Source organism: Lepisosteus oculatus, chromosome 8, assembly GCF_040954835.1.
Source record: "Lepisosteus oculatus isolate fLepOcu1 chromosome 8, fLepOcu1.hap2, whole genome shotgun sequence".
Lineage (NCBI taxonomy): Eukaryota > Metazoa > Chordata > Actinopteri > Semionotiformes > Lepisosteidae > Lepisosteus > Lepisosteus oculatus.
In genome coordinates, this window is record NC_090703.1 from 11,293,049 (window position 1) to 11,317,808 (window position 24,760).

The window sequence follows — 24,760 nt, forward strand, 5'->3', positions numbered from 1 at the left end:
TGTAACACTGGGTGAGTCCTCACATTTTATCCCTGTGCAGAACCTTACTAGTACCTTCTTTAATTTACGTAAACGTTTTCATGCAAAATCCGATGACCCCTTCTGCACAATCCAAAAACTGGGAGCTGTTTGTAAGGAGAACGAGCAGAAACAATTGGGTTTTTTTTGTATGTCTTTTTGTGAACCGAAAGGAAAAAAAAAACACTTCCAAGTGCCTGCCCGATGAACGAGTAATATGTAAGACAACGATGAAGTGACTGCAAGCGCCCGGCGTCAAGAGTCACATGGTCGATGAGGGCCGCGCTGAAGTCTTCAGTGATTGGTGAGGACGACCTTTCTTGAAGGAAAAAAAAAATCCTAAAAAGCCCTGCAGATCCAATCCTACATATAGAGCTTTCTAGAATGAAAAGGTGAGATTTTTTTTTCTACAAACATCTCTCCTCGCGTCTTTCTAGAATCCCGGGTTAACTTTCACAGTCCTGAATCAAAACAAGAAATTCCAAGACTGTCGCTGGCCCTCCTCCGTCTAGCATGCTTGACAGCTGGGCCCTCCTACCAGGAAGAGCTGGCGTGAACTTCCAGCATGTTCTCGTTGAAGGTTACAGAAACTCATATGGACTACCTTCGCTCTGACATTGCGATGCTTAATCAATTGCGCAAGCTGGGGTTCAGCACACTTCGAGATCTTTCTAGAGATTACCTGACAAAATACGGATAAACGAATTTGTGCATTGCCATAATTGCATTTCCGCAGTCAGTTTTTTTTTTACGGATTTTCACTGAAATAAAAACACGAAACACATGCGACGTGCACTAGAAAACTGCACAAACAACCGACTATCACACAATTCTTATCCTGAGGCAAATGAAAAAGTCTGGATGAATGAATGAACGGTCAGTTGCAGTACAGGAAAGGTGCAGAAAGCAAAGGAGCATTGCAATTAAGATCTATGTCTATGCCTCCGTATTTTCGTATACATCTTAATCATAGCAATGATTGAACGACGTTTTTCTCTACCTGTCCCAAATAATTTCCCTGATCATTCTGCCTATCAGTGCTAAAGACTATTCTTCAGATCCTCCTAGCACTGCTTCTCTGGTTATCCTACAAATGTAAACAGCATCGTATTAATATCACAATATTACAAACCTAGTCCCACAAAACATACTGTACATTGATGTAATATCACAGACGAGCAAAAACACGTGCCACTCCTGGAATATCTACACAGACCATAGTAACATCCTGTATATCCTGGGAGATTCAAAGCTGTTTTCAGTTCTCATGGGTTAAAAAAAAAAAAACATTATTTTATGCTTTGCTTATGTAAGACAGCTAAGGTTCAGGGGTTGGGTGTTGTATAATGTGCCTCATCCTACGCATGTGAATCTATTAATCTGATGTATACTGAGAATATGAATGCTAGTGCTTCCTTTTTTGCCGTGCACAATAGACAGGAGTATGCTTCTTTGGGAGCACGTTGACGGTTGTGTGGTGTGATGGACAGTCGGGTTGGGATAAAGAAGGCCGGAGGATCCGTCCGGTCCCAGGTTTTTATCTTTTACATGTGAAGGAGCGGGTCTTGGCCTCAGCTGTGGTGGTGAGGTTCACAGACAGCTGCTGCGCTGGGCAGGCCTTGCTCTCTGGCCAGGGCCCGGTGGTGCAGGGGTGATTGGCGGGGCCCTGTTGCAACTCTGCATCCCTAAAAGGGAAGACCAGGACAGCTGCAAAAAGTGCCCCTATCACTGTTACTTTCTTTAGGTCCGCGCCCCAGTGGGCATTCCTTCTGGTAGTTTCTGAATGAGAGCTTCTGGAAAGTCACCCCTAGGTATAAAAAGGAGCTTAAGGCTCAGGGAGCTCAGTTTTTGGAAAACACACAAGCAAGACGAGAAGAAGAGAGAACCACACACAGTAACGCAGCTCACTGCAAAGCAACCAGCACGGTGAGTAAAAGACTACACATATGCCGGGGGGCGGGGGTGAAGGAGGAATTACGGGATAATTTTACATTTTTGAAGTATTCGGGAAATCCTCGCGCCTTGGGGCTTAAATGAATGAGGCGGGTGAATTTCTCCAGGTCCCTGTAGTTCTCCGGTGTGGTCAGTTCTGAAATGGCGGAGGGTTTTGCAGTGTGAGCAGACAGGGCACATGGCAGAGCAGCTCGTGTGGCCAGGCGCGCTGTACTGTAGCTGGGACAGCGGACTGCTAGGCAGCTCAGCAAAGAGGAGCTGATTACAATGGGGGCCTGCAGTGTGAACCGGGGAAGTTCATCCTCGTTTCACAAGAAAAATAAATCTGGGTTTATTTAATGTTAAATCCTCGATGCAAAAAATAACAAAATCAAAAAACATGCCTGAAAAATAGAAAAACTGCAAGTCTGCTCTGAAATTGTGTACTGAGTGCCAAAGAAGGGTACAGTAGCTTACAAGTGTGGTATTAATTTATACGTTCCTCTATTATGTTTGACAGAATTTGGCAGAATAAAGAGCCTTAGGGAAATTAACTGAATATTAGCAGAGGAAGACAAGTTAAATGTATAAATGCATTTAATTCTTTACTAAAAATTTGTGTCGAAACCCAGGATCTGCACAGACGTTATAATTGATTTTAACTGGTTCCAGCAATACAGAGTGTATGGTTTTGTTTATAAAAATGACATTTCCCCATGTCCAGACGGCATCTAAACTAGTATGCTCAAAAAAGTTTTTAGAATATTTTGTGTAGCTTTTAATAGTTCATATTTAAAAACTGGATTCTCTCACATTATTGCTCAATTGTCGGCCAATTGTGTTGAACCAGATGCCAGAAGAAGTGAAGAACAGTGTGCCAAGCCAGCCCATGGACGAGGAGGTGGAGACCTTTGCCTTCCAGGCAGAGATCGCCCAGCTCATGTCCCTGATCATCAACACCTTCTACTCCAACAAAGAGATCTTCCTCCGGGAGCTGATCTCCAACTCCTCAGATGTAAGTATGGATGCAGATTCCTTTAATTCTTATCATTGAACTAATCTCCACTACTTAGCCATTTTTCCTAAAGTATTTGCTTTCCTTATTCTGATCCGAATTCCAATTTTCCTACATTTCACTCCTACAGGCTCTGGACAAGATAAGATATGAAAGTCTAACAGATCCCAGCAGACTGGAGTCCTGCAAACAGCTGAAGATTGACATCATCCCCGACCAGCTGACCCGTACCCTGACCATCATTGACACTGGCATTGGCATGACCAAGGCTGACCTCATCAACAACCTGGGAACTATTGCCAAGTCGGGCACCAAGGCTTTCATGGAGGCCCTGCAGGCCGGGGCTGATATCTCAATGATTGGCCAGTTCGGTGTGGGTTTCTACTCTGCCTACCTGGTGGCAGAGAAAGTGACTGTCATCACCAAGCACAACGATGACGAGCAGTATGTCTGGGAATCTGCAGCAGGAGGCTCGTTCACAGTCAAGCCCGATTCCAGTAAGTGATCAGCCGAGGAGCTTTCAGCACATTAGCCTGCATTTCACTGTCTTTCTGCAGATTTCAATTATCAAAATAGAAGAGGACAAATGAGTGACTATTTATTGGAACATAGTGTTTCTGTGGATTTAGCCCAGCTAACCGTACTGTCCTTTACAGGCAAGCCTCTGGGCCGTGGAACTAAAGTCATCCTGCACCTCAAAGAGGACCAAGTGGAGTATGTGGAAGAGAAACGCATTAAAGAAATTGTCAAGAAGCATTCCCAGTTCATTGGCTACCCTATCACACTCTATGTAAGTAATTAAGGCACAGTAATTCTTTCTAACTAGTACCAGATGAAACGTTTTCAAAAATATGTCTCAAAATCAAAGAATCAAAAAATCAACATCCTACAGCAGAAAAGTTAATACACAATTAAAATCATACATTACCTTCACCTGACTTCACAAGACCAGTTTTACTTATTGTTCCTACCATGTAAATCTTAACCAGACCTTGGATGCGTACACAGGTAATATATTTTAACTTGTCGTGCAACATCATGCAGCTGTGTTTCATTACTAATGGTGTGGTGTCACTGGGCAGGTGGAGAAGCAGCGCGAGAAAGAGGTAGACATGGATGAAGACGAGAAGGAGGAAGAGACAGAGAAAAAGGACGAGGCAGAGGGAGCCAAGGGGGACAAGCCCGAAATCGAGGATGTGGGTTCTGATGAGGAGGAGGACAAGAAAGAGGAGAAGAAGAAGAGGAAGAAGAAGATCAAGGAGAAGTACATCGACTCCCAGGAACTAAACAAGACCAAGCCCATCTGGACCCGCAACCCTGATGACATCACAAACGAGGAGTACGGCGAGTTCTACAAGAGCCTCACCAACGACTGGGAGGACCACCTGGCTGTGAAGGTGAGCTGCTGTGAGCTGCTCTTTCCAGATCAAAGCCTGGTCCTTTTCAACGGCTCAGAACTAAGGTTTTTATCGCATTGACCCACCATCCATCTGAAGTCACTTCTCAGGTTTTCCATAAACTATATGGAACTACATGGATTGTATGTAATACAATCTACAGAACTTACGAAAGGGCTAAACAAAAAGTCCAGGAGATGTAAAGATTGGAAAGGCTGTAGAACGAGTATGGGTTCCAAAAACACAAAAAGGATAAAACAGTACAATCGACAGACAGAGGACACAGAAGTTATACAAAACGCGGTCAGTTAACAGATTCTAAAAAGATACATCTCCTGAAACATTTACTGTGGTACTCAATGAATATTGAGGGAAATACCAGTGAAACTAAAAGTAATAATATCTCAAAACGCAAAATCTCGGAACACTCTGACACACACAAGCAGCATCACAAGCTTCCAGTTTCAAAGGTGCGAGTACGGACCAGGTATCACCTGGGGACAGGTGTACCTAACGTTGCTCCTCTCCTCTGCAGCACTTCTCGGTGGAGGGACAGCTGGAGTTCCGTGCCCTGCTGTTCGTCCCAAGACGGGCCGCATTTGACCTGTTCGAGAACCGCAAGAAGAGAAACAACATCAAGCTGTATGTGCGCAGGGTCTTCATCATGGACAACTGTGAAGAGCTGATGCCAGAGTATCTCAGTGAGTGACCTCTTTCCAGAACATCTTATTTATGACATACTTTCATCACCATGATAAACAACCATAGTGTCATTGGGGAACAACATATTGTCATTCCACAGCAGTATGGTAATCAATCTAATAAAAATAGCTACCAAAAATCCCAACAAAAATCTCAAGTTTGAAATTGTGTCCTAATAGGGTTGTTCATTGTACTCAGACACATGATTATCACCAGAATTCAGCTTGTAACCACCAGCCAGTTTTTTTTTCATTTTGGATCTGTTCAGCAGAAAAAGATAATAAGAAGTCTTGTAACTAATAATGTATATTAGGTAAACAATTAAGAACTCTTTACCCTCTATGTACCACATTATTATGGAATCCTTATATCCATGAACTTTCACTGTTTTAAAGGGTCCATCACCCTCTCTCTTTTCCTGTCTTGCCAGATTTCATCAAGGGCGTGGTGGACTCTGAGGATCTGCCCCTCAACATCTCCAGAGAGATGCTGCAGCAGAGCAAGATCTTGAAAGTCATCCGCAAGAACCTGGTGAAGAAATGCCTGGAGCTCTTCACTGAGCTGGCCGAGGACAAGGACAACTACAAAAAATACTACGAGCAATTTTCCAAGAACATCAAGGTGAGAACGCAATCTCCACTACTTGTTCTACTCTTCCAGCATACAAAGAAAGAGGGATCCTTCTCCTACAACATTACAAGAGGGCAGCAAATCCATTCGGAGCTTGGAGTGCTGTAGTACTTCACTGTCCTTCACTGGTCTCATTTACATTTTTCATTTTGCTCAGAGCTTTAAAGGCATGTGCGTGCCTCCTAACTTTGTTTCGGTGTCCCTTTTCCAGCTGGGAATCCATGAAGATTCCCAGAACCGCAAGAAGCTGTCGGAGCTGCTGCGTTACTACACCTCTGCCTCAGGCGACGAGATGGTGTCGCTGAAAGACTACATCTCACGCATGAAGGACAACCAGAAGCACATCTATTACATCACTGGTGGGTGTGCCTGGGCAGAAGGAATGAGGGCATTTGAATTTTAGAAATAAATGCAGAAATCCCCACAGTTCCCTCCAAGGAAACACAATATGTTAAACCTGTTATAATTGGAAAAGAAGTGAATATTTGTGGAAAAGAATGATGCTTTTAAGATACTTTAAGACCAAAGACAGTTTGACTAATAGTAGTTTTTGAAGGGGACTTTAATACTACTGTTAGGTTTTCATAATACAATTATTTTTCATTTCTACAGGTGAAACAAAGGAGCAGGTGACCAACTCTGCCTTTGTGGAGCGTCTGCGCAAGGCTGGCCTGGAGGTGATATACATGATCGAGCCCATTGATGAGTATTGTGTCCAGCAGCTCAAAGAGTACGATGGCAAGACTCTGGTGTCCGTGACCAAAGAGGGGCTGGAGCTGCCTGAGGATGAAGAGGAGAAGAAGAAACAGGAGGAGCTGAAGGACAAATTCGAAAGCCTCTGCAAGATCATGAAGGACATCTTAGACAAAAAGATTGAAAAGGTACAGCAGCAATCAGATCACACTCGGGCATTCCCAGTGGATCACTGATGCAAACATTCTGCTCAAATTTTACCTACATGGTTATAGGAAATGTGTCCTTCTAATCACAAATATTTTCAGGTGCTCAAACACAGGTTTAGATAGTAGTTAGTAAGGAATGGGCCCTATTTACACTTCACACAAAAGATAAAAAAATGCATTTGAAATTTTACAATAATTAATCTTTAAGAGCACATTAATGTGCAATGTTTACATCAGAATCATACAAATATTTTCATGTTGTTTTTGTTTTCAAAGTAACAAGTGACTTCAGTGGAGCTGCTCTCTTATTCTTTATTCCAGGTTGCTGTTTCAAACAGGTTGGTCTCCTCTCCCTGCTGCATTGTCACCAGCACCTACGGCTGGACTGCCAACATGGAGAGGATCATGAAGTCCCAAGCCCTGAGGGACAACTCCACCATGGGCTACATGACTGCCAAAAAGCACCTGGAGATCAACCCAGAGCACCCTATCATCGAGACGCTCAGGCAGAAAGCGGAGGCTGACAAGAACGACAAAGCTGTGAAGGACCTGGTGATCCTGCTGTTCGAGACTGCACTGCTGTCCTCCGGCTTTTCATTGGATGATCCACAGACGCATGCAAACCGCATCTACAGGATGATCAAGCTTGGGCTCGGTAAGTCTCCACAAGCCAACAGCAAGTGTCGCTTTTCTGTACAAGCGACAGTTGTTCCACTAGCACACAGCATGGCTTGTGTGCTTTTGTAAAAAAGAAATCAAACCACTGTAGCAGAAAAAAAACCTGGAAATTGTTACAATAAGCTGATCCTCTTCTGATTTGTTACAAATGTTTTGTTCTGTTATCACACCACAATTAGTAACACAAAAGCACAGATCTCTGTTAGCTCTCTAAATCTCTTTACATTAAAGCTTTTCAAGCTCACGGAGACTCGTATTAAGTTGTACTAATGGTTATGTTTGAAGGACATAAAAACTGCTCTAAAAATGCAGAACAAAATCATCTCTGAGCAGTAAGAGGTTTTCACAGCAAAGCCAGCTGATTTTAACACCTGAACCAATGACTTAGATCTGGCAGGACTGTGAACCTTAAACTTCTGACTTTGATTTCTGTCCAGGAATTGATGAAGATGATACCATCGCAGACGAAATCATTCAGCCCAGCGAGGAAGACATGCCAGTTCTAGAAGGAGATGAAGACACATCCCGAATGGAGGAGGTCGACTAAGAATATTCCTAGGTGTAAATTTAAATTATTATTTTTTTTACTTTAAAAAATCCCCTCCATTTTTTTGTTGTTTTTGCAAAGTTGCAGCATTGTTTTGACACTGGCAGTTTTATTGCAGCCCAAAGTGGTAGACATTTTCAAATAGTTATTAGCCTTTTTTTTGTTTTCATTTCTGCTCCACTGATCTGTTAGTCATTTCATTGATTGCATTTTCCTGTGTAATAAGTGCATTAAGATAAAAAAAACATATTTGGGTTATGTTAGATTTAGAAACCTATGCAACAGGGACAATGTTTGCTTTGGTTGGTTGCATACCCAAAACAGTACTATAATCACAAAAAGCTGGAGCTGAATTACGTCTCATAGACATCTATTTCTATGAGTTCCATTATGAACTAGTGGGCAAACATTATTAAACAAATGTAAATTTGTAACATTTTCTATTTTAAAAAAGTCATTTCTAATAAAAGTGATTTTAAAAAAGAATACCTCTTCTCGGTTTTGTGCTTCACAGCGGGTATTTCAATTTAATGAGGGGTTAACTAATTTTAAGGAAAGGTAGAGGCCTTTGCTAGTATTGCAGTTAGGTAGTCGTATACATTATTAAAAAACCAAAATGTGCGCGCTTGAATTTGCTTAAGCAGGCCTGATGCACCGCCTACTCGGAAAGTTCAGGAAGCTGAATGCAGCATGTTGCTCTTACCACGCGGTCTGATACTTGATGGTTTCGTTTTCAGATAGTCTTGGTTTGACGTTCATTTTGTGACGTCAGTTTTCTAGAAATAACCTATTTTTCCATATTCACAAATGTTCCAACCTTGGTGGACAAAGTTTATTCTAAGCAAATCTGTGTAGAAAGATTGTAAATGTTAATCCTACGTATTAATTAATGGATTTTTTATTCATTCTGGTTGAAAAGTCTAAGCTTTAGACTATCAATATTTTATCGATAGATAATCAATAAAATCTATTCATCAGAACATGCCAAACCACTCGGCCGGCAGCGGGGACATGGGATGCAGAAATAATTTGAAATTTGATTAATAATAGTTACCTAATTTCATGTTTTGAATGTGATAATATACCTCTGGTTTTAGCATAGTCTGTATTTCAGCGCTCTATTGTTTTTAAGACGGTCTGTGACTTTCAGGAAATATGTGTAATGCAGAAAATACACTATACATGTGAAGGTCTTTTCCCAAAAATGAGAAAATGAACGTGAAAGAATGCTTATAGATACGTTAAACATGTTGAAAACAAGATTACCATACAAATCTGCAAATCTCTGCATTGCATTTTCGTCCAGCATTTCACTTAATGCGCTGCACAGAATCCACTCTTCGCCTCTTTAAAATAAGAGCTGTATCCTTATGTTTTTCTCCCACAAGAACATTATTTTAGGCTTATTGTAAAAGAATGGCTATAAAAATAAATGCGCTTTGACAGGAAAGACCGAGAAAATCGGCGGTTAGCCAATCAGCACGCACCCAGGCAGTTTGACCCCCGCAGGCTGTACAGGCGGAGCCCCGCCCCGGGTCCCGCCCCCCTCCATTCATCCCAACGGCAAGGGGGCGGGGCCTTGGGTGGCGGTCTTCCAGGCGCGCCCCGTGATTGACGGCGGGGGCCATGGGGAAGCTTCCAGACGTTTCTGGAAGGAGGCTGTTTCTCGAACGATCTGCGCTGCCGCTATAAAAGAGATGCAGCCCGGCTGAGGAGTCATTAGAGGGGTGTTTTGCAGTAACGGCCAGCCTAGAGCTGAAGACCTCACTGGAAAGTGTTGCAGATTGATAAAAGACTGGTGACAGCCAAGGTAAGCTCGAAATAAGCACAGCGGACCTCCACGAGTTTATTAGTGTCTCACTCATACATTCTTTACAAGCTGTACCTGGGGTGAAAGCAGACTAGCTGTATCTATAAGACGGGGTGTGACGTGAGCTGTGGGGAAACTATTGGCCGTTAGAATAAGATGTTCATGCTGCAGACTTAACCCTAAACACCTGAGGCAGTTCGTTTAAAACGGGGAAAACCCTCGCAAACCCTTCCGCGGCGGTGTCGGTAGCCGGGTCTGTCGTGTGTCCTTGTGGTCGGGTCGGTGGCGGCTGTCCCCGCCGCAGGTGAAGACGGGCGGTCGGGGCGCCGGGGATGGTCTGGTATGTTCTGGAAACTCGCAGTTCCCTCGCCTCGCCGCCGGGGGCCGCTGCGCTGCGGCAGAGCGGAGCTGGAGCCGTGTGGTGGTGGCGGCGGCGGCGGCGTGGGCCAGGCTCGGCTGGCTTCTAGAAAAGTCCCCGCCAGCCTCCTGCAGGGGGGGCAAAGGCAGGAGCTGGAGTCATCAGCTCCACCTGCTTCGGATGGAGGAGCCCTGACTGTAGGGGAAGAGATTTTTCACACGCGTGATCTCCGAGGAGAACAAGCGATGATTTTATTTTTATTTCCTTTCTCTGTTTTCCCAGTACTTGGTTAATGACTCAAAAGCATCTATTTTAAATTTTATAAGTAGTTCAGAAACGCACGATACGCGCCCCAGTGGGAATGATAGTAATTAGTGTGGTCCATTTATAGTAGGACCTGTCGGGGGACTTCAAATCTGTGAGCTTTGTGGGCAGTACTACCTCCCAGTTTCATAGGTGACCTGGTGTATGGAAAAGGTAGATGACAGTCTTCTTAGTGACTGCAAACATCTGGAAATGTCAGCTACAGCACATTGAGATGTGTCCTGGCTGTCACTGTGGAAAACCTGTTTCACTGGTGGTTGTCAGGTTATTCACTAACTGAGCAAAAGAGTGGTTATCAGGGCAAAGTATTAATATTAATAATTGCTTACACTTAGATAGCGCTTTTCTGGACACTCCACTCAAAGTGCTTTACAGGTAATGGGGACTCCCCTCCACCACCACCAATGTGCAGCATCCACCTGGATGATGCGACGGCAGCCATAGTGCGCCAGAACGCTCACCACACATCAGCTCTCAGTGGGGAGGAGAGCAGAGTGAAGAACCCAATTCATAGAGGGGGATTATTAGGAGGCCATGATTGTTAAGGGCCATTGGGAAATTTGGCCAGGACGCCGGGGTTACACCCCTATTGTATTGGCAAGAACAGCTTATGCCTTATTTCCACAGCACTTTGTTTAAGGACACTTCCCACAGGAAGTAGTTCACTGAATCTGCCCGCACATGTCTTGTGTGATTAGGGAGTGAAAGGCTGTTTTTTTAAATCCAGCAGTTGACAGTCTTGCTTGTCAAAACTGACGCTTTGTGCTGCTTTCTTGTTCAGATGCCAGAAGCACAGGCCCACGACCAGCCCATGGACGAGGAGGTGGAGACCTTTGCCTTCCAGGCAGAGATCGCCCAGCTCATGTCCCTGATCATCAACACCTTCTACTCCAACAAAGAGATCTTCCTCCGGGAGCTGATCTCCAACTCCTCAGACGTAAGTGTGCCGTCAACCCAGCAGTTAACATGTTAATAACACTAATAATCTCTCCAGGATGGAATATATTACAGAGGATCTATTTGTGAGGGGAAAAGCAGTTTTTGGTCAGCATTTTATTTTCCCAAACTGCTCCAGGGGTGCTGTACAATGGCTGACCCTGCGTTCTGAACACAAGCTTCTCTCTGTGTCCTGTGGAGAGCAAGCCTGGGGTATGCGGGGGGGGGGAAGACGTATACGTAATGCAAGAAATTGTATATGGCTAAGTGATCTTAAAAGAAAGTGGCATGTTTAACTTTATAGAGTTACATCTGGATCTTTTAAGATGTTTACGATTGTTAACATTACACTCTTAAGCTATTGCTTGCGTTAAGTATTCTATTTTGCTTAAATTCTCACTTAGAATTGTAATAAGTCTGCTTAATACTGTTTAATAGGACTGCTGTCTCCCTGATTGCTCTAATAGTTGTATTTTCAAACTTCCAGGCCCTGGACAAAATCAGATATGAGAGCCTCACAGATCCCAGCAAGCTGGATTCTGGAAAAGACCTGAAGATCGAACTTATTCCAAACAAGCAGGACCGTACCCTGACCATCATTGACACTGGGATTGGCATGACCAAGGCTGACCTCATCAACAACCTGGGAACTATTGCCAAGTCGGGCACCAAGGCTTTCATGGAGGCCCTGCAGGCCGGGGCTGATATCTCCATGATTGGCCAGTTCGGTGTGGGTTTCTACTCTGCCTACCTGGTGGCAGAGAAAGTGACTGTCATCACCAAGCACAACGATGACGAGCAGTACGCCTGGGAGTCCTCAGCCGGTGGCTCCTTCACAGTCAAGGTGGATGCAAGTAAGAAGACAGAATGTTGCTTGCTTCATTGAAATACACTTTAACATAAAAGCATCTGTTCAGTGTAACTGATGTCTGTGTACTTTATTCCATTAGGTGAACCACTGGGCCGTGGTACAAAGGTGATTCTGCACCTGAAGGAAGACCAGACTGAATACCTGGAGGAGCGGAGGGTCAAAGAAATTGTGAAGAAACATTCCCAGTTCATTGGATACCCCATTACACTGTTTGTAAGTATTCCTAATGGGTTGTGACTTTTGTAGCTTCATGTAATTGTTTAAGTAGGAATCGTAAAGTGTACAAGTCTAAGAGTTGTTACCCTCTGTGTAGGTTGAGAAAGAGCGTGACAAGGAAGTGAGTGACGACGAGGCTGAAGAGGAGAAGGACAAGGAGGAGAAAGAGGAGAAGAGTGAGGAGGACAAGCCTGAGATTGAGGATGTGGGCTCCGATGAGGAGGAGGATGAGAAGAAGTCCACTGACAAGAAAAAGAAGAAGAAGATAAAGGAGAAGTACATTGATCAGGAGGAACTGAACAAGACCAAGCCCATCTGGACCCGCAACCCTGATGACATCACAACAGAGGAGTACGGCGAGTTCTATAAGAGCCTCACCAATGACTGGGAGGACCACCTGGCTGTGAAGGTGAGTCTTGATAAATCAGCTCAAAAGTGCAAAGTTTGACTCCGACTTCAGTTTTATACCCACATATGATGTTAACGATTCAAAAGAAGTCATTTACTTCTTTTCCTTTTTCTCTGCCAGCATTTCTCGGTGGAAGGACAGCTTGAGTTCAGGGCATTGCTGTTTGTGCCAAGACGTGCACCTTTTGACTTGTTTGAGAACAAGAAGAAAAAGAACAACATCAAGCTGTATGTGCGCAGAGTCTTCATCATGGATAACTGTGATGAGCTGATCCCAGAGTATCTCAGTAAGTAACCTTCGAAGTTGGTCTAAAGTAGATTGAGCCGTGAACAGTCTTTAAATACTGTTAGTGTTCCAGACTATTTGACAACTCTGATGGTTGATGAGAAGATAAATAGTATGGCCTTCTAAACAAAAGGCTTGTATTGGGAGATCTGAAAGAAGGTGAAAGTTCTCTTTTGAATAGGCCTTGATGCCCATTGTACCATTTTGAATTTGTTGTATAGTACCTTTGTGGTGACATTAACCTTAAATCTCACTAGCAGTATGCCAGTGCACCCATTATTTTAAGGTTTTGGTATTTAACATTCCTTTTTTTTTTTTCAGATTTCATCAAGGGTGTGGTGGACTCTGAAGATCTGCCCCTCAACATCTCCAGAGAGATGCTGCAGCAGAGCAAGATCTTGAAAGTCATCCGCAAGAACCTGGTGAAGAAATGCCTGGAGCTCTTCACTGAGCTGGCCGAGGACAAGGACAACTACAAAAAATACTACGAGCAATTTTCCAAGAACATAAAGGTAGGTAAAAGCTATTGTGTGATATTCCATTATGTGGAGAACAGTGTTTAAGCTAATTGAGGACTACCTCGTCTATAATGGTGAACTTAAATGGCTTGTGCCCTTAAAGAGGAAAGCTTTAATTGTTTTTCCTTTACAGCTTGGCATCCATGAGGACTCTCAGAATCGCAAGAAGCTGTCTGAGCTACTGAGGTACTACACCTCTGCCTCAGGAGATGAGATGGTCTCCCTGAAAGACTATGTCACCCGAATGAAGGACAACCAGAAACACATCTATTACATCACAGGTAGGGAAACGGGTCAACTCCAAACACCAATCAGGAGCATTTTAGTAAACATCTTTTGAGAGTAGTTTAGTTGTTGGGTTACAAAGATAGTGACTTCATTTAAAAAAAAAAGTACGGCATCACTAAACCTACCTTGACATCTCTGCAGGAGAGTCCAAGGAGCAGGTGGCCAACTCTGCTTTTGTGGAGCGTCTGCGCAAGGCTGGCCTGGAGGTGATATACATGATCGAGCCCATTGATGAGTATTGTGTCCAGCAGCTCAAGGAGTTTGAGGGAAAGAACTTGGTGTCTGTGACCAAAGAGGGACTGGAGCTGCCTGAGGATGAAGAGGAGAAGAAGAGGCAGGAGGAGAAGAAAGCCCAGTTTGAGAACCTCTGCAAGATCATGAAGGACATTCTTGAAAAGAAGGTGGAAAAGGTGGGCATCTAATTTTGAACATATGTAGTTTCCTTGATGATTCTTGATCTAATGAGATCTTTTTCGGTAAAACTATTGAACTGCTATAATCATGCTCTTCACTGTTTTTCCAGGTTGCTGTTTCAAACAGGTTGGTCTCCTCTCCCTGCTGCATTGTCACCAGCACCTACGGCTGGACTGCCAACATGGAGAGGATCATGAAGGCCCAAGCTCTGAGGGACAACTCCACCATGGGCTACATGGCAGCTAAGAAGCACCTGGAGATCAACCCAGAGCACCCCATCATCGAGACACTCAGGCAGAAAGCGGAGGTTGACAAGAATGACAAGTCCGTGAAGGACCTGGTGATCCTGCTGTTCGAGACTGCACTGCTGTCCTCCGGCTTTTCATTGGATGATCCACAGACGCATGCAAACCGCATCTACAGGATGATCAAACTTGGTCTTGGTAAGTCTGAACAGATCTAGGAAATACAGTGTGGTAAACAGGATTTTAAAACCTGACCATAAAGAAATTAGATGCAAAGATTATAAGAATTAAGAAGCAGACAGGAATGGCTTAGTTCATACTGCTTTAAGGGAAGCATCATATATTGGGGGGGAAAAAAGTTTAGATGTGCAAAACCTGTAATTTTTAAAAAAGGCTACAAAGAAGAGTGCTAATTGTTGAAGGTAACCTGAAAAGGAACCATATAATGTTCTTTAAATGGTAGTGGTGGAAATTGCTCACCAGTGTATTCTCTCCAGGTATTGATGAAGATGATATGACAACAGAGGACACCACTGCTGCTCCAATTGAGGACATGCCCCCACTAGAAGGGGATGATGACACATCAAGGATGGAGGAAGTTGACTAAGAAACTGTAAATGTTGGATAGAAATAATGTAAACACAACTGTAAATGGTTAAAGTTGAATTCATTAGGAATGAACCTGAAATGCATATTCATTCCCCCTTATTTTCTCCTTTCTTCATTCCATTTTCTTGGCATTGGATGGCTGACCACCCTTATGTTTTCTTTTGTATTTGAAATTTGTTCAGATGTATTTTTGTATTTATTTGCATTCCATGTTCCTTGTTTAAGTGCACTGTAAAATTTCTACAATCTTGTTGAATTGTAAGTTGCAAATAAAAGTTTAATATGTGAAGCAGGTGTTTCTGTTGTCATTTCCACATCACAAGCCTTTAATGTCAGAGATGTTAATTTAGCTTTTGTAATCCAGAGCCACTACTTGTTCTCTGAATTTCAAGTATTGGCAGCAATGTTTTCTATCCATATGAGGGGAAAAACAGGGGAAGGATCTGTAACCTAATCATTGTTTGAATAGCAAAGATTAAGCTTTTGTTAATTTGTAATATCAACTCCCACCACGGCCATTTAATTAAAGGGCCACAAGATCTTGGTCAGGAGTAATATTGATCAAGTCAATCCAGTAAAGCTAAAAATGCTCATTAAGTTCAGGAGCATTTCAAGTTGGGAGGTGTGGGCCCTTAATGATGCTGGGGGTGCAAAATCAAATGATGGCATAGCCAAGAAAAGACTGACCAGGACTAGAATAGAGGATCTGATTTATAGCAGGACTGTAATCGAAATGCTGTTGTGGGATTATTAGCAAGGTTGGAAACGGTGAGAACCTAACCTTGGGATCCTACCACAGTTGAACTTGGAAGTGGAATTAAAATATCTGCCCGAGTAGTGTACAACCACATTAAGGAAAAGGCATGGATATGGATGGTTACAGGGATGGCCTGTATTATATTCAAAATAATTGCTTACACCAATATAGCACTTTTCTGGACACTACACTCAAAGCTCTTTACAGGTAATGGGGACTCCCCTCCACCACCACCGATGTGCAGCCCCACCTGGATGATGGGACAGCAGCCGTAGTGTCCAAGAACGCTCACCACACATCAACTATTAAGATCCATATGAAAATGGATCCCAGTGCTACTTTACCAAATTCTGTAAAGCAAACGTATTTACGGGGAAAGAATAAAGAGAATGCAATTATCATAGCTGTAGAATAACACACTGTTCGTTTAGACACTCATCAGCTACAGTACCATACAGCTGGGATAAGAACCAAATGTAGAACAGAAAGCAAACTAGAGAGACAAGAATGATAGCACACCACAACTCCTTCCAATTGTACAGCAGTAGTTTAAGGAGTCACACACTGCAGTTTCACATACAGTTGTAGCACTGGGCATATACAGTGTGTATGCAAAGTCACGACCCCCTTTCAAAATGTTCACCTTTTGTTGCCCTAAAGCCCAAAAAGAAGACAAATCAGATTTTAGAGAAAGCAAAATTTCTGAAAAAAAAAGAACAACTGGGTTGGATAAGAGAACACCCCCCCTGAGTTAATACTTGGTGGAAGCACCTTTTGCTTGAATTACAACCTTGAGTCTGTTTGGATACATCTCTACCAACTTCACACACCTAGAGGGAAGAATATTTGCCCTTTCCTCCTTACAGAACTGTTCAAGCTCAGTCAAACTGCGTGGTGACCATTGATGGACTGCCCTCTTCAAGTCATTCCTAAGATTCTCGATGGGATTCAGGTCGGGGCTCTGACTAGGACACTCAAGAACATACACCTTCCTGTCCTTCGGCCACTGTACAGGCGCTTTGAGTCATTGTCATGTTGAACCATCTTCCCATTTTCAACTTCCTGGCTGAGGGCTGCAGGTTTTCTTCAAGCATTTGCCTGTATTTTGCACCATCCATCTTCCCTTCTATCCTGACAAGTGCCCCAGTCCCAGCGGAAGAGAAACACCCCCACAGCAGGATGCTGCCACCACCGTGCTTTACTGTAGGAATGGTGTTCTTTGGATGGTAAGATGTATTGGGTTTTCACCAGATGTACCGTTTTGCATTCCAGCCAAAATGTTTGATTTTGGGCTCATCCGACCATAGCACCTTTAAGGTGCTTTTAGCAAAATGTAAACAAGACTTGATGTGGCTTGATGCACACAATGACCAGTCTTTGCCATAAATGCCTGTAGCTCACACAAAGTTGCCATCGGCCTCCTGGTAGCCTCTCTGATCAGTCTCCTTCTTGCTCGGTCATCCAGTTCGGAGGGAGGGCCTGATCTACTGTATGTAAGGTCTGGGTGGTGCCATATGCCTTCCACCTCTTAGTGATGGTCTTGACTGTGCTCCATGGGATACCTAAAGCCTTTGAAATCTTTTTATACCCATCTCCTGACTTGTGCCTTCCCACAACATTATCTATAAGTTCTTTTGAAAGCACCTTTCCACCCATAGTGCATTCTTTGCTTTGAAATGCACTTCCAAGCAGTAGAATCCTCTAGAAACAGCTGCTTTTATTCTGAACTAATCAAAATCACCAAAATACCTGAGCAAGTTTACAAATGCAATTGTAAGGGGGGTGTTCACTTATCCAAATTAGATATTTTACTGTTGTAATATCAATTAATTTTCAGAATGTTTTAGAATTCTATTTTCACTTGGCTAATGTTGGCTACTGTGTGTAAAAATGGAACAAGCTTAATTTAATTTGTTTTTAAGAGTGTCATACAACAAAAGGTACAAATGTTGAAAGAGGGTGGTGACTTTCTATACCACCTGTATCTGTTACACAAGTATAATACATTCTGGAAACTGATTAAATCGTTTCTAGTTTAAATCGTAAACGTTTAAGATGTTTGGATCATGACTGACATGAGCAGATCTAACCGAGTCCCAGAAGACAGTTTCTGCAGGCTGGTCCACAGGATGAGCCAGATGCACAGCTTATTTTTTCAATAAACCACTGTCCTGTGACTTCAGCAGTGTGCACCCTGTTGATCAACCGTGTTGCTGACAAATGTTAATCAGCATGATGTATTTGTCATGTCTGTTCAATACAATATCAGTGCACCTGCTAGAGAAAAGACTGCATTTGTTGCAGTTATAGTTGTTCATTTGATACTCAGTGTACTGTATATTTAAATCAATGTAAACACTACACAATGCAAATTTAACCCACGTTTTTTACTTGAAAAATTGATGCAGTGTGCTCAGAGGAAGGGAAAGGGTTGATTCGCCAATTTGATAAGCAAGGGGTTCTTTAGAAAAATAAGCTTTTATCAAGGATGATCATCCTTGGTCCTAGAGTGTCCCGATCCAAAAGATTCTACTCGTCCCCAGTCTTCAGTTTCTAAACTTTTCATTTTGACCACCAAACAGGTCAGTTATTAGGTATTCGAGAAGTTATTGGAATGACGAATGGGAACAGTAGCTCCCATGGATCACTTAACTGAAGTCATTGACTATATTGATTAAAACTCACGTTCTTTGTAAATCGTTATACATTTATGTTTTATTAGTAAAAACGTGAGTTTTCGTACTGCGTTGTGTCAGCGGGCGCCTCGAAGAAGGCGAGTGTCCAAAGGGATTCACGTGTCGGCAACGGGAGCACTACCAATCGTTTGCGAAACTTAAAACTGTCTTCTCCACTATTTTCTGCAATACAGAATGCAATGTATTAACTGTCAGTATTGAATATTAAGTGTGAGTACCTACAGTAAACAAATGCTAAGCGGATAATGAAGCCTACTGTAAATTATATGAATTAATTCCAATACGAGTACAAGCAACACCGTGGCAACAACAAGCAATATATTCCGAGGAGACTCGTGGTAACAGAAGAATTAATAAACCGCCAAAAGCACCACAGGCCGCACAGGTAATTCCAGGAACCGTCAAAAAAACGCGCCTGCGAAAAAAAACCAAACATGCTCCAATAGGCTTGTTTTAAAAAAAATGGTTATTGATATAAATATTCCGTTTCAGTGTATTTTATTTCCATTTACCTCAATTAAAAGCACTTTTTTCTTGTACTACATGATTCATTTTTGCAGGTAGCCCACTATTCGTTTTTAACTGGCGTTCACACGTAGGGCCAGTCCAACTCAGTTTGCACAAGGGGAGGGATTCTTATTACTTTCCCCTACTGTAAACCTAATTATTGATAAAAGAGTCACAGTCCATTGTTTTGTTTCATTTGGAATATCAATGCAAACCCAAGACCAGTGTCACGCTTCGTTTGTGCCATAACACTGTCCAGAATGGCACCACAGAGACCAGCTGTTACAGACGTTTTCCAAAGCAAACCCAATCCCAATACGTCTCTATGTTTTGTATCCCGAGCTGACGGGTCTAGGACTCCAAAGTTGAATCTCGGTAAGATCCAATGTTGCGTTCAGTCTGCATGTACTTCTAGTTTGACAAAAATCCTTTGAGCGTTCTTGCTTAGATGCATCAATTTCAAACATTTTTTTTAATTACTTATAAAAAATACTCCAGGTAAATAATACACACAACTTTTCACTCATCGCTTCTTGCATACAACAGTTGAGTCTAAATATTGTTATATCGTGCAATATCCTTTGAGACCTGTAAACCACAACAAAACGTACAGCAATACTTCAGGCAAGGCGGCTGATTGATGTATTATATGACTATGAAAGAAAAAGTCCAACGTTAAAATTACAGCTATTAGAGTACCTCTTCTCTTTCGCTTGTAAATAACCCCCTTCAAAAAATATCAACGATGCGCTGGAGTCCGGGCTTCCCGACGTGCAGCGTCCTTCTTTGGCCTAAGGGGGCGCCAAACGCAAGTGTTTGTAGAAGGCAGAATGTCGGCTAGGCGCAGAAAGCGGAGGCAGAAACAGGCGGAGCAAGGTAAAATGCAAAGTATTAACAACACCTATTTAAATTAGTCTTACGTGCTTAAAATGCACGTTTTCCAGACCTTGATGTGCGGCTGCATTTTGCCCCGCAGTAAGCGATTAATTGTGTATTTATTCATCAGCTTTCTCTGCTCTTCACCCGGAATTGTTTCTAGCCTTTTTTTTTTCCAACGAAACAAACATTTATTTAATTTTGCGGCGACGTTAAGGAAAATAAAAATCTCGCCGTCTATTCGGCATGTACAGTATTTCAGAAAACCGATACTGAAAATGGTACCGCAGGCATAGCTACACATCTGTAACATGTAAGTGTGCACCTGTAAATACATCGAACTGAATTGTGAATCAGGGAGGCGACACCAAGTGCGCAGGGCACGTGTTTACAAATAAAGTTTTCACCCCACTTGACCAGAACTGCTTTGAAGTATTGTGTCGCTTTCCTAAACTCTGGATCCTTGTTGTAGATAGAAATAAGAACTATATTTTGATGCTCAGTGTATGTATAGCGGAAAAGAGCACTATTCTAGCACTATGCTAATGCAATAGGGATGCTTACAGAGAGATTTGTTATTCTGGTGAAATAATTCGGGTTTCATGAAGACGCCTTTGTGTTAAGGCTTTATGATTTAAATGGTGCTGCACAAAGACATCCCCAGTGCTGACTGTAATATAAGATGATATTTAGTTAAGAGCTGACTTGTATTATGTTGCCCATGTATTCCTAACAGGGTTTAATGACGGCAAAGATGCAAGGAAAACCTCAGACTGTGTGGACAGGCTGGCATTCAAGTACATGGTGAGAATGTCATAAAGCACGTGTTGCATTAGAAAATGTGCAGCCAGGAGAGAAAGGTACTTCTGTTATAATTTTATTATTTTATGTCGTGACAAATTAAAGGGCAATTTAGTGACTTCAGGCACTGTCTCAGCCTCTACCTATGTTAGGGTTTCATTTCAACAGTGACAGCAGCACTGTCATTGTCCAGATATCTACCAGGGGCACTATTACAGATGGGAAATTAACTTATCTTAATTGAAAACCCCAATGAACAAAAAATCTAAAACTTTTTCTTAAAGGTCAACATTTTATTTGTCCTGGAAGATAGTTAAACATAGTCTGGGGCGAAAGATGCCAAAGAGGCAGGAACCGAGAGTAGCAGTGTGGGTTGAGTGGGAGACAAAGAAGGGCATCGCCTGCTGAGTACAACCTTGCGCAAGTTCAGACAGATAAGGAAGAGGCTTTGCAAGGCTTCAAAATCCCTCTGTCATAAATGCTCTGAGAGTGCAATTCAGAGCAGTACAGGTAAGGACTGCAGCATCAGAGCGTTAGGGAATAATTCTGGATCAAATGAAATGCCTGGTAGTAGAAGTGACAGTGAAAAACTGAATTAAATCAAAATCAAGGTTGATTACTGTGCATTTCAATGTCACTTCTCTCCCTTAAAGGACGATCTTTAGAGGCCGAGCACAAACATCACTACCATGTAACTCGTTGCTCTCCATTGTGGCAATAATTTCTTCTGGCTTCCTGTATCTTCCCCAGGAGAAGTGTAAAGTGGAATCCAGCACAGACTCCGAGTCGGACACAAGCCCCGAGGTACTGCTTGAGATCTACCACAACACAACAGCCAGAACTCATCCACCAGCCTGACTTACAGATGCAACATTAAGTGTATATGTAAGAGGCAGAGCATTGCAAAAGTAATACATTTATTTCTGATTTAGCTGTCAATCTGTAAACAGAAACAAAATAATTGAGAGGTCCTTTCTGGATGCCTTATACCACATTTATATTGACTATAGAGATCTTTCCCTGCCCTGTGGGGAAAATATCTCTCAAAAATATTCTTTAGCATCCTTCCACCAGGCCCCTTCAGTCTCATGTAGATAAACAGATCTCACATTATGAATCATACCTTGCAATCTGTCTGGAAAGTGTCATCATCAAGACCAGGATATTTGCAATATTTTCCTGAAGGCGCTTTAAAGAGGTATAATATGCGCACCGCCTTTTCAAATTCCAGGTGGGTCCAAAAGACCCTACCCCCCATTTTCAAAAACGGTAAGATATTTAAATACTCCATGAATCATTCGTTCAACATTAATAGGGCACCAGACTCTACACCATACTGTAGATATTTAAATATACTGTACAGTACCTTTAATATCTACGGTGTAGTCTGCATAGAGAACTACAGTACTTCAGTGCAATTTCATTTGTCACATTATTGAAAATCCACTTGTTACCAGATCTGTCTAACCACGTTTGTAACACAGAGAAGTCTGTGGCCTGAGGTTTTAAGTATTGTGTCAGATTTGACCCTGCTTTGCCACATAGCTAACAGAAGATTGAATGTTTCATTAGAACCCACCTGGCTTCCTACGACTGTGTCAGATTTACTTTTGGAAAAGGCAGCTGCTATCTTGAACCGTAGCTTTAATGACTGCTACTGTGCAGTTTAACTCTTGGTGCAGCAGGGAGCCGTTTTTTGGAGACCAACAATCCCTTTTCAGGTGCTGTGCAGGTTCAGGTGCCAAACCTTTCCTGATCAAAAACTGTGAGAATATTTCTGGAGCTGGAATGGGTGCTTGTATTGTAACTTTCTGAGCAGCAAACCTAAATAAGAAATGTGGATTGTATTGTTTCGGTCTGGGAAGCTTTGGCAGTGAGTCTTATGTCCCAGCTCCCCTGCTATGTCTCTTATGAATGTGTCCTCCTGTGTCTGTCCATTCTGGTTCTCACTGTCTGCAAATGCAGCAGGTTTTCTGTCTCATGCAGCTGTCCACTTGAAAGAAGGGGTACATTAGTGTGACTAAGGTTATTTAGACTGATCTGTCTCTCCTCCACAAGTCATAAGCTGTTGATGATTTAGAGAGGCTTCTGGATTCCTGACTAGAGAAGGCTTGATTTCATGTTTGGTCTCACCCATGGATGCAGAGCACCAGCGCACACTCACGGATATAGTAATTGGCAGGTAAATGGTGTGCTTTGGTGTTCTTCTTTTGCCTAGGGATGTGCCTCCAGTACACCTGAGAGTGGAGCTACCAGGAAGGTGCTGTCTTTGGCGCAGCAACACAGAGGCCGGTCTTCCCTGCCAGTGAGTGCGATTCTGAATACTGCGATGTGCAAGGAAAACGAAAAATCTTACCTGTCTGGTTTAATTTGAGTGATCATCCATCCCGTAGAAAAAAAAATGATATACTCAAAAGTAGAAAAAAATGGGACCCACTAGGTCCTGCTCCTGGATAGCTGGTGTGTCTGGTGTGTTTTCAAAGTACATGCTGATGAACAACTGAGAATGCCTATTATGGTCTTTTGTCCCATGAAGGCAATAATGACCTGATTTGGGTTAAGATCTGAATTGGGCTGAAAACCTGAAGACATACTGGTTCTCCAGGACCTGGATAACCCATCCCGGTAAGAGCCTTGGAATTGTGTTGGGCAGTCTCCATAGTCTCGAGTCTTGCCTAAAGCCATTGATGTGCAGGGTTGTAGCACCAGTATTAATAATCCTGAGTTAAAATCAAAGGAGTTCAGGTGTATTCTTCTCCGGATCTGTTCCAATGTCAGTTCTGCTTGGATTTTTCACCTGCTTCTCCACAGTCTTGGGACCCCTATGACGGCAGCTCTGAGGACTCCTCGGATACGTCCAGGTGTTCCCGGAGCCGAATCCAGGGGGGCAGTGGATTGAGGTCCAGGACCCGGTCAGTGACCGCCGTGCCAGCCTCCTCTCCCAAGGCCCCGGGGAAGAGAGGCGACTCTCTGAAACTGGGTGAAATACAGCTGCCTTCTGATGTCCAGATGAAGTCCTCCAGTGACTCGGAGGTGAGATTTGGGGAACCTGTGTCCCCAAGGGGTGGCAAGGACTGGAGGGAGATGCCTGTGGACTCAGGAGTGCATACAGAGGCTTCACTCTCCACACCCGGACAGTTTGCCTTCCTAAGCTTCACCCCAGCCCGGCTGCCCGCAAGCACCTCATACAGGAGCTGGACTGGGTCTCTCAGAGCACACCCCAGATCTGAGGAGGGGTCCCCCGGAAGTCCTGAGCCACTAGCGTTCCTCCCCAAGCGCAAGTCGGGGTTCCCTGGGGCCGAGTCTGGCGAACGCTGCCTCAGGAAGAAACAGCGCACAGTTGAACTGGAGGTAGGCTGTTCTGTTCCCAAGTCCCAGTCCAGTTGAGGAGTGAGACGAGTACTTATTACTGCCGGCAGCATGATGTTTCTTGGTTGTGATATTGTTATTGGCTCTGACATTAGGTGCCTTTAGTAATGGATTTTACCATTTCTTTCAGGACACAGAGTGAAGAACTGAAATCCTTTCTGCTGTTGATGAACAACACATAATTGTCTGAAGCAGTTCATGATGCACTTACTTTCCCAATGCACTTTTTGTTTTCCTTAGACATTTGAGTTGTATGATTTTGAAAATTGTTACAATCACAAGGGTAATCAAGGACGTTGTTTTTTTTGTGAATGCGGTTTATTTGCATGATAAAAATCACACAATAAAGTTTATCATGGGTGAACAAATTCTAAAAGCGTTTGAATACTTTCAACGTTTTAAAACTTTTACATTATCTGACAATTTACTATATTTGTTTGCCTTTTATTTTTCAAGTCTTCTTCCTTTATTCCAACAGTTTTCCCTTAGAAACTATTACAAATGTTTTTTTGAGGAACTAAGAGGAGGCATTGCAGGACTTTCACCTCAATGTAAGAGTTTCCTTCGTGCAGCTCTAATGCATGGCTGGATTGTTGCAGCTTGAGACAGATTCCATTTACTGTGGCTTTAAATTTAACCTGGATTAAAAG

General features: G+C 42.9%; 3 protein-coding genes across 5 annotated transcripts; all 3 read left to right on the forward strand.

Moving 5' to 3' along the window:
• Nucleotides 1–1,417: 1,417 nt before the first annotated feature.
• hsp90aa1.1 (heat shock protein 90, alpha (cytosolic), class A member 1, tandem duplicate 1) lies at nt 1,418–8,307 on the forward strand. Its single transcript, XM_069193207.1, has 11 exons — nt 1,418–1,944; nt 2,801–2,965; nt 3,096–3,462; nt 3,622–3,755; nt 4,048–4,362; nt 4,898–5,063; nt 5,495–5,685; nt 5,906–6,053; nt 6,307–6,575; nt 6,918–7,251; nt 7,712–8,307. The coding sequence occupies exons 2-11, from the start codon at nt 2,801–2,803 to the stop codon at nt 7,819–7,821; spliced, it is 2,199 nt and encodes a 732-aa protein (XP_069049308.1). The 5' UTR covers nt 1,418–1,944; the 3' UTR covers nt 7,822–8,307.
• A 1,126-nt stretch (nt 8,308–9,433) lies between these two features.
• On the forward strand, nt 9,434–15,393 carry hsp90aa1.2 (heat shock protein 90, alpha (cytosolic), class A member 1, tandem duplicate 2). Its single transcript, XM_069193208.1, has 11 exons — nt 9,434–9,631; nt 11,095–11,250; nt 11,737–12,103; nt 12,200–12,333; nt 12,434–12,745; nt 12,866–13,031; nt 13,352–13,542; nt 13,682–13,829; nt 13,978–14,246; nt 14,360–14,693; nt 14,993–15,393. Exons 2-11 carry the CDS (start codon nt 11,095–11,097, stop codon nt 15,100–15,102), a joined length of 2,187 nt encoding a protein of 728 aa, XP_069049309.1. The 5' UTR covers nt 9,434–9,631; the 3' UTR covers nt 15,103–15,393.
• Nucleotides 15,394–19,864: 4,471 nt separating this feature from the next.
• Nucleotides 19,865–24,478, forward strand: LOC107077760 (uncharacterized). Of its 3 annotated transcripts, none has more exons than XM_015350240.2 (6): nt 19,865–19,940; nt 20,677–20,744; nt 21,492–21,545; nt 22,960–23,046; nt 23,553–24,092; nt 24,241–24,478. In XM_015350240.2, exons 1-6 carry the CDS (start codon nt 19,895–19,897, stop codon nt 24,250–24,252), a joined length of 807 nt encoding a protein of 268 aa, XP_015205726.1. In that variant the 5' UTR covers nt 19,865–19,894; the 3' UTR covers nt 24,253–24,478. The 3 variants fall into 3 exon arrangements, with proteins under 3 accessions (XP_015205726.1, XP_015205727.1, XP_015205730.1); XM_015350241.2 differs by having other exon boundaries at nt 19,909–19,940; nt 20,677–20,800; XM_015350244.2 differs by lacking the exon at nt 19,865–19,940 and adding an exon at nt 20,164–20,253 and having other exon boundaries at nt 20,677–20,800.
• Nucleotides 24,479–24,760: the final 282 nt, after the last annotated feature.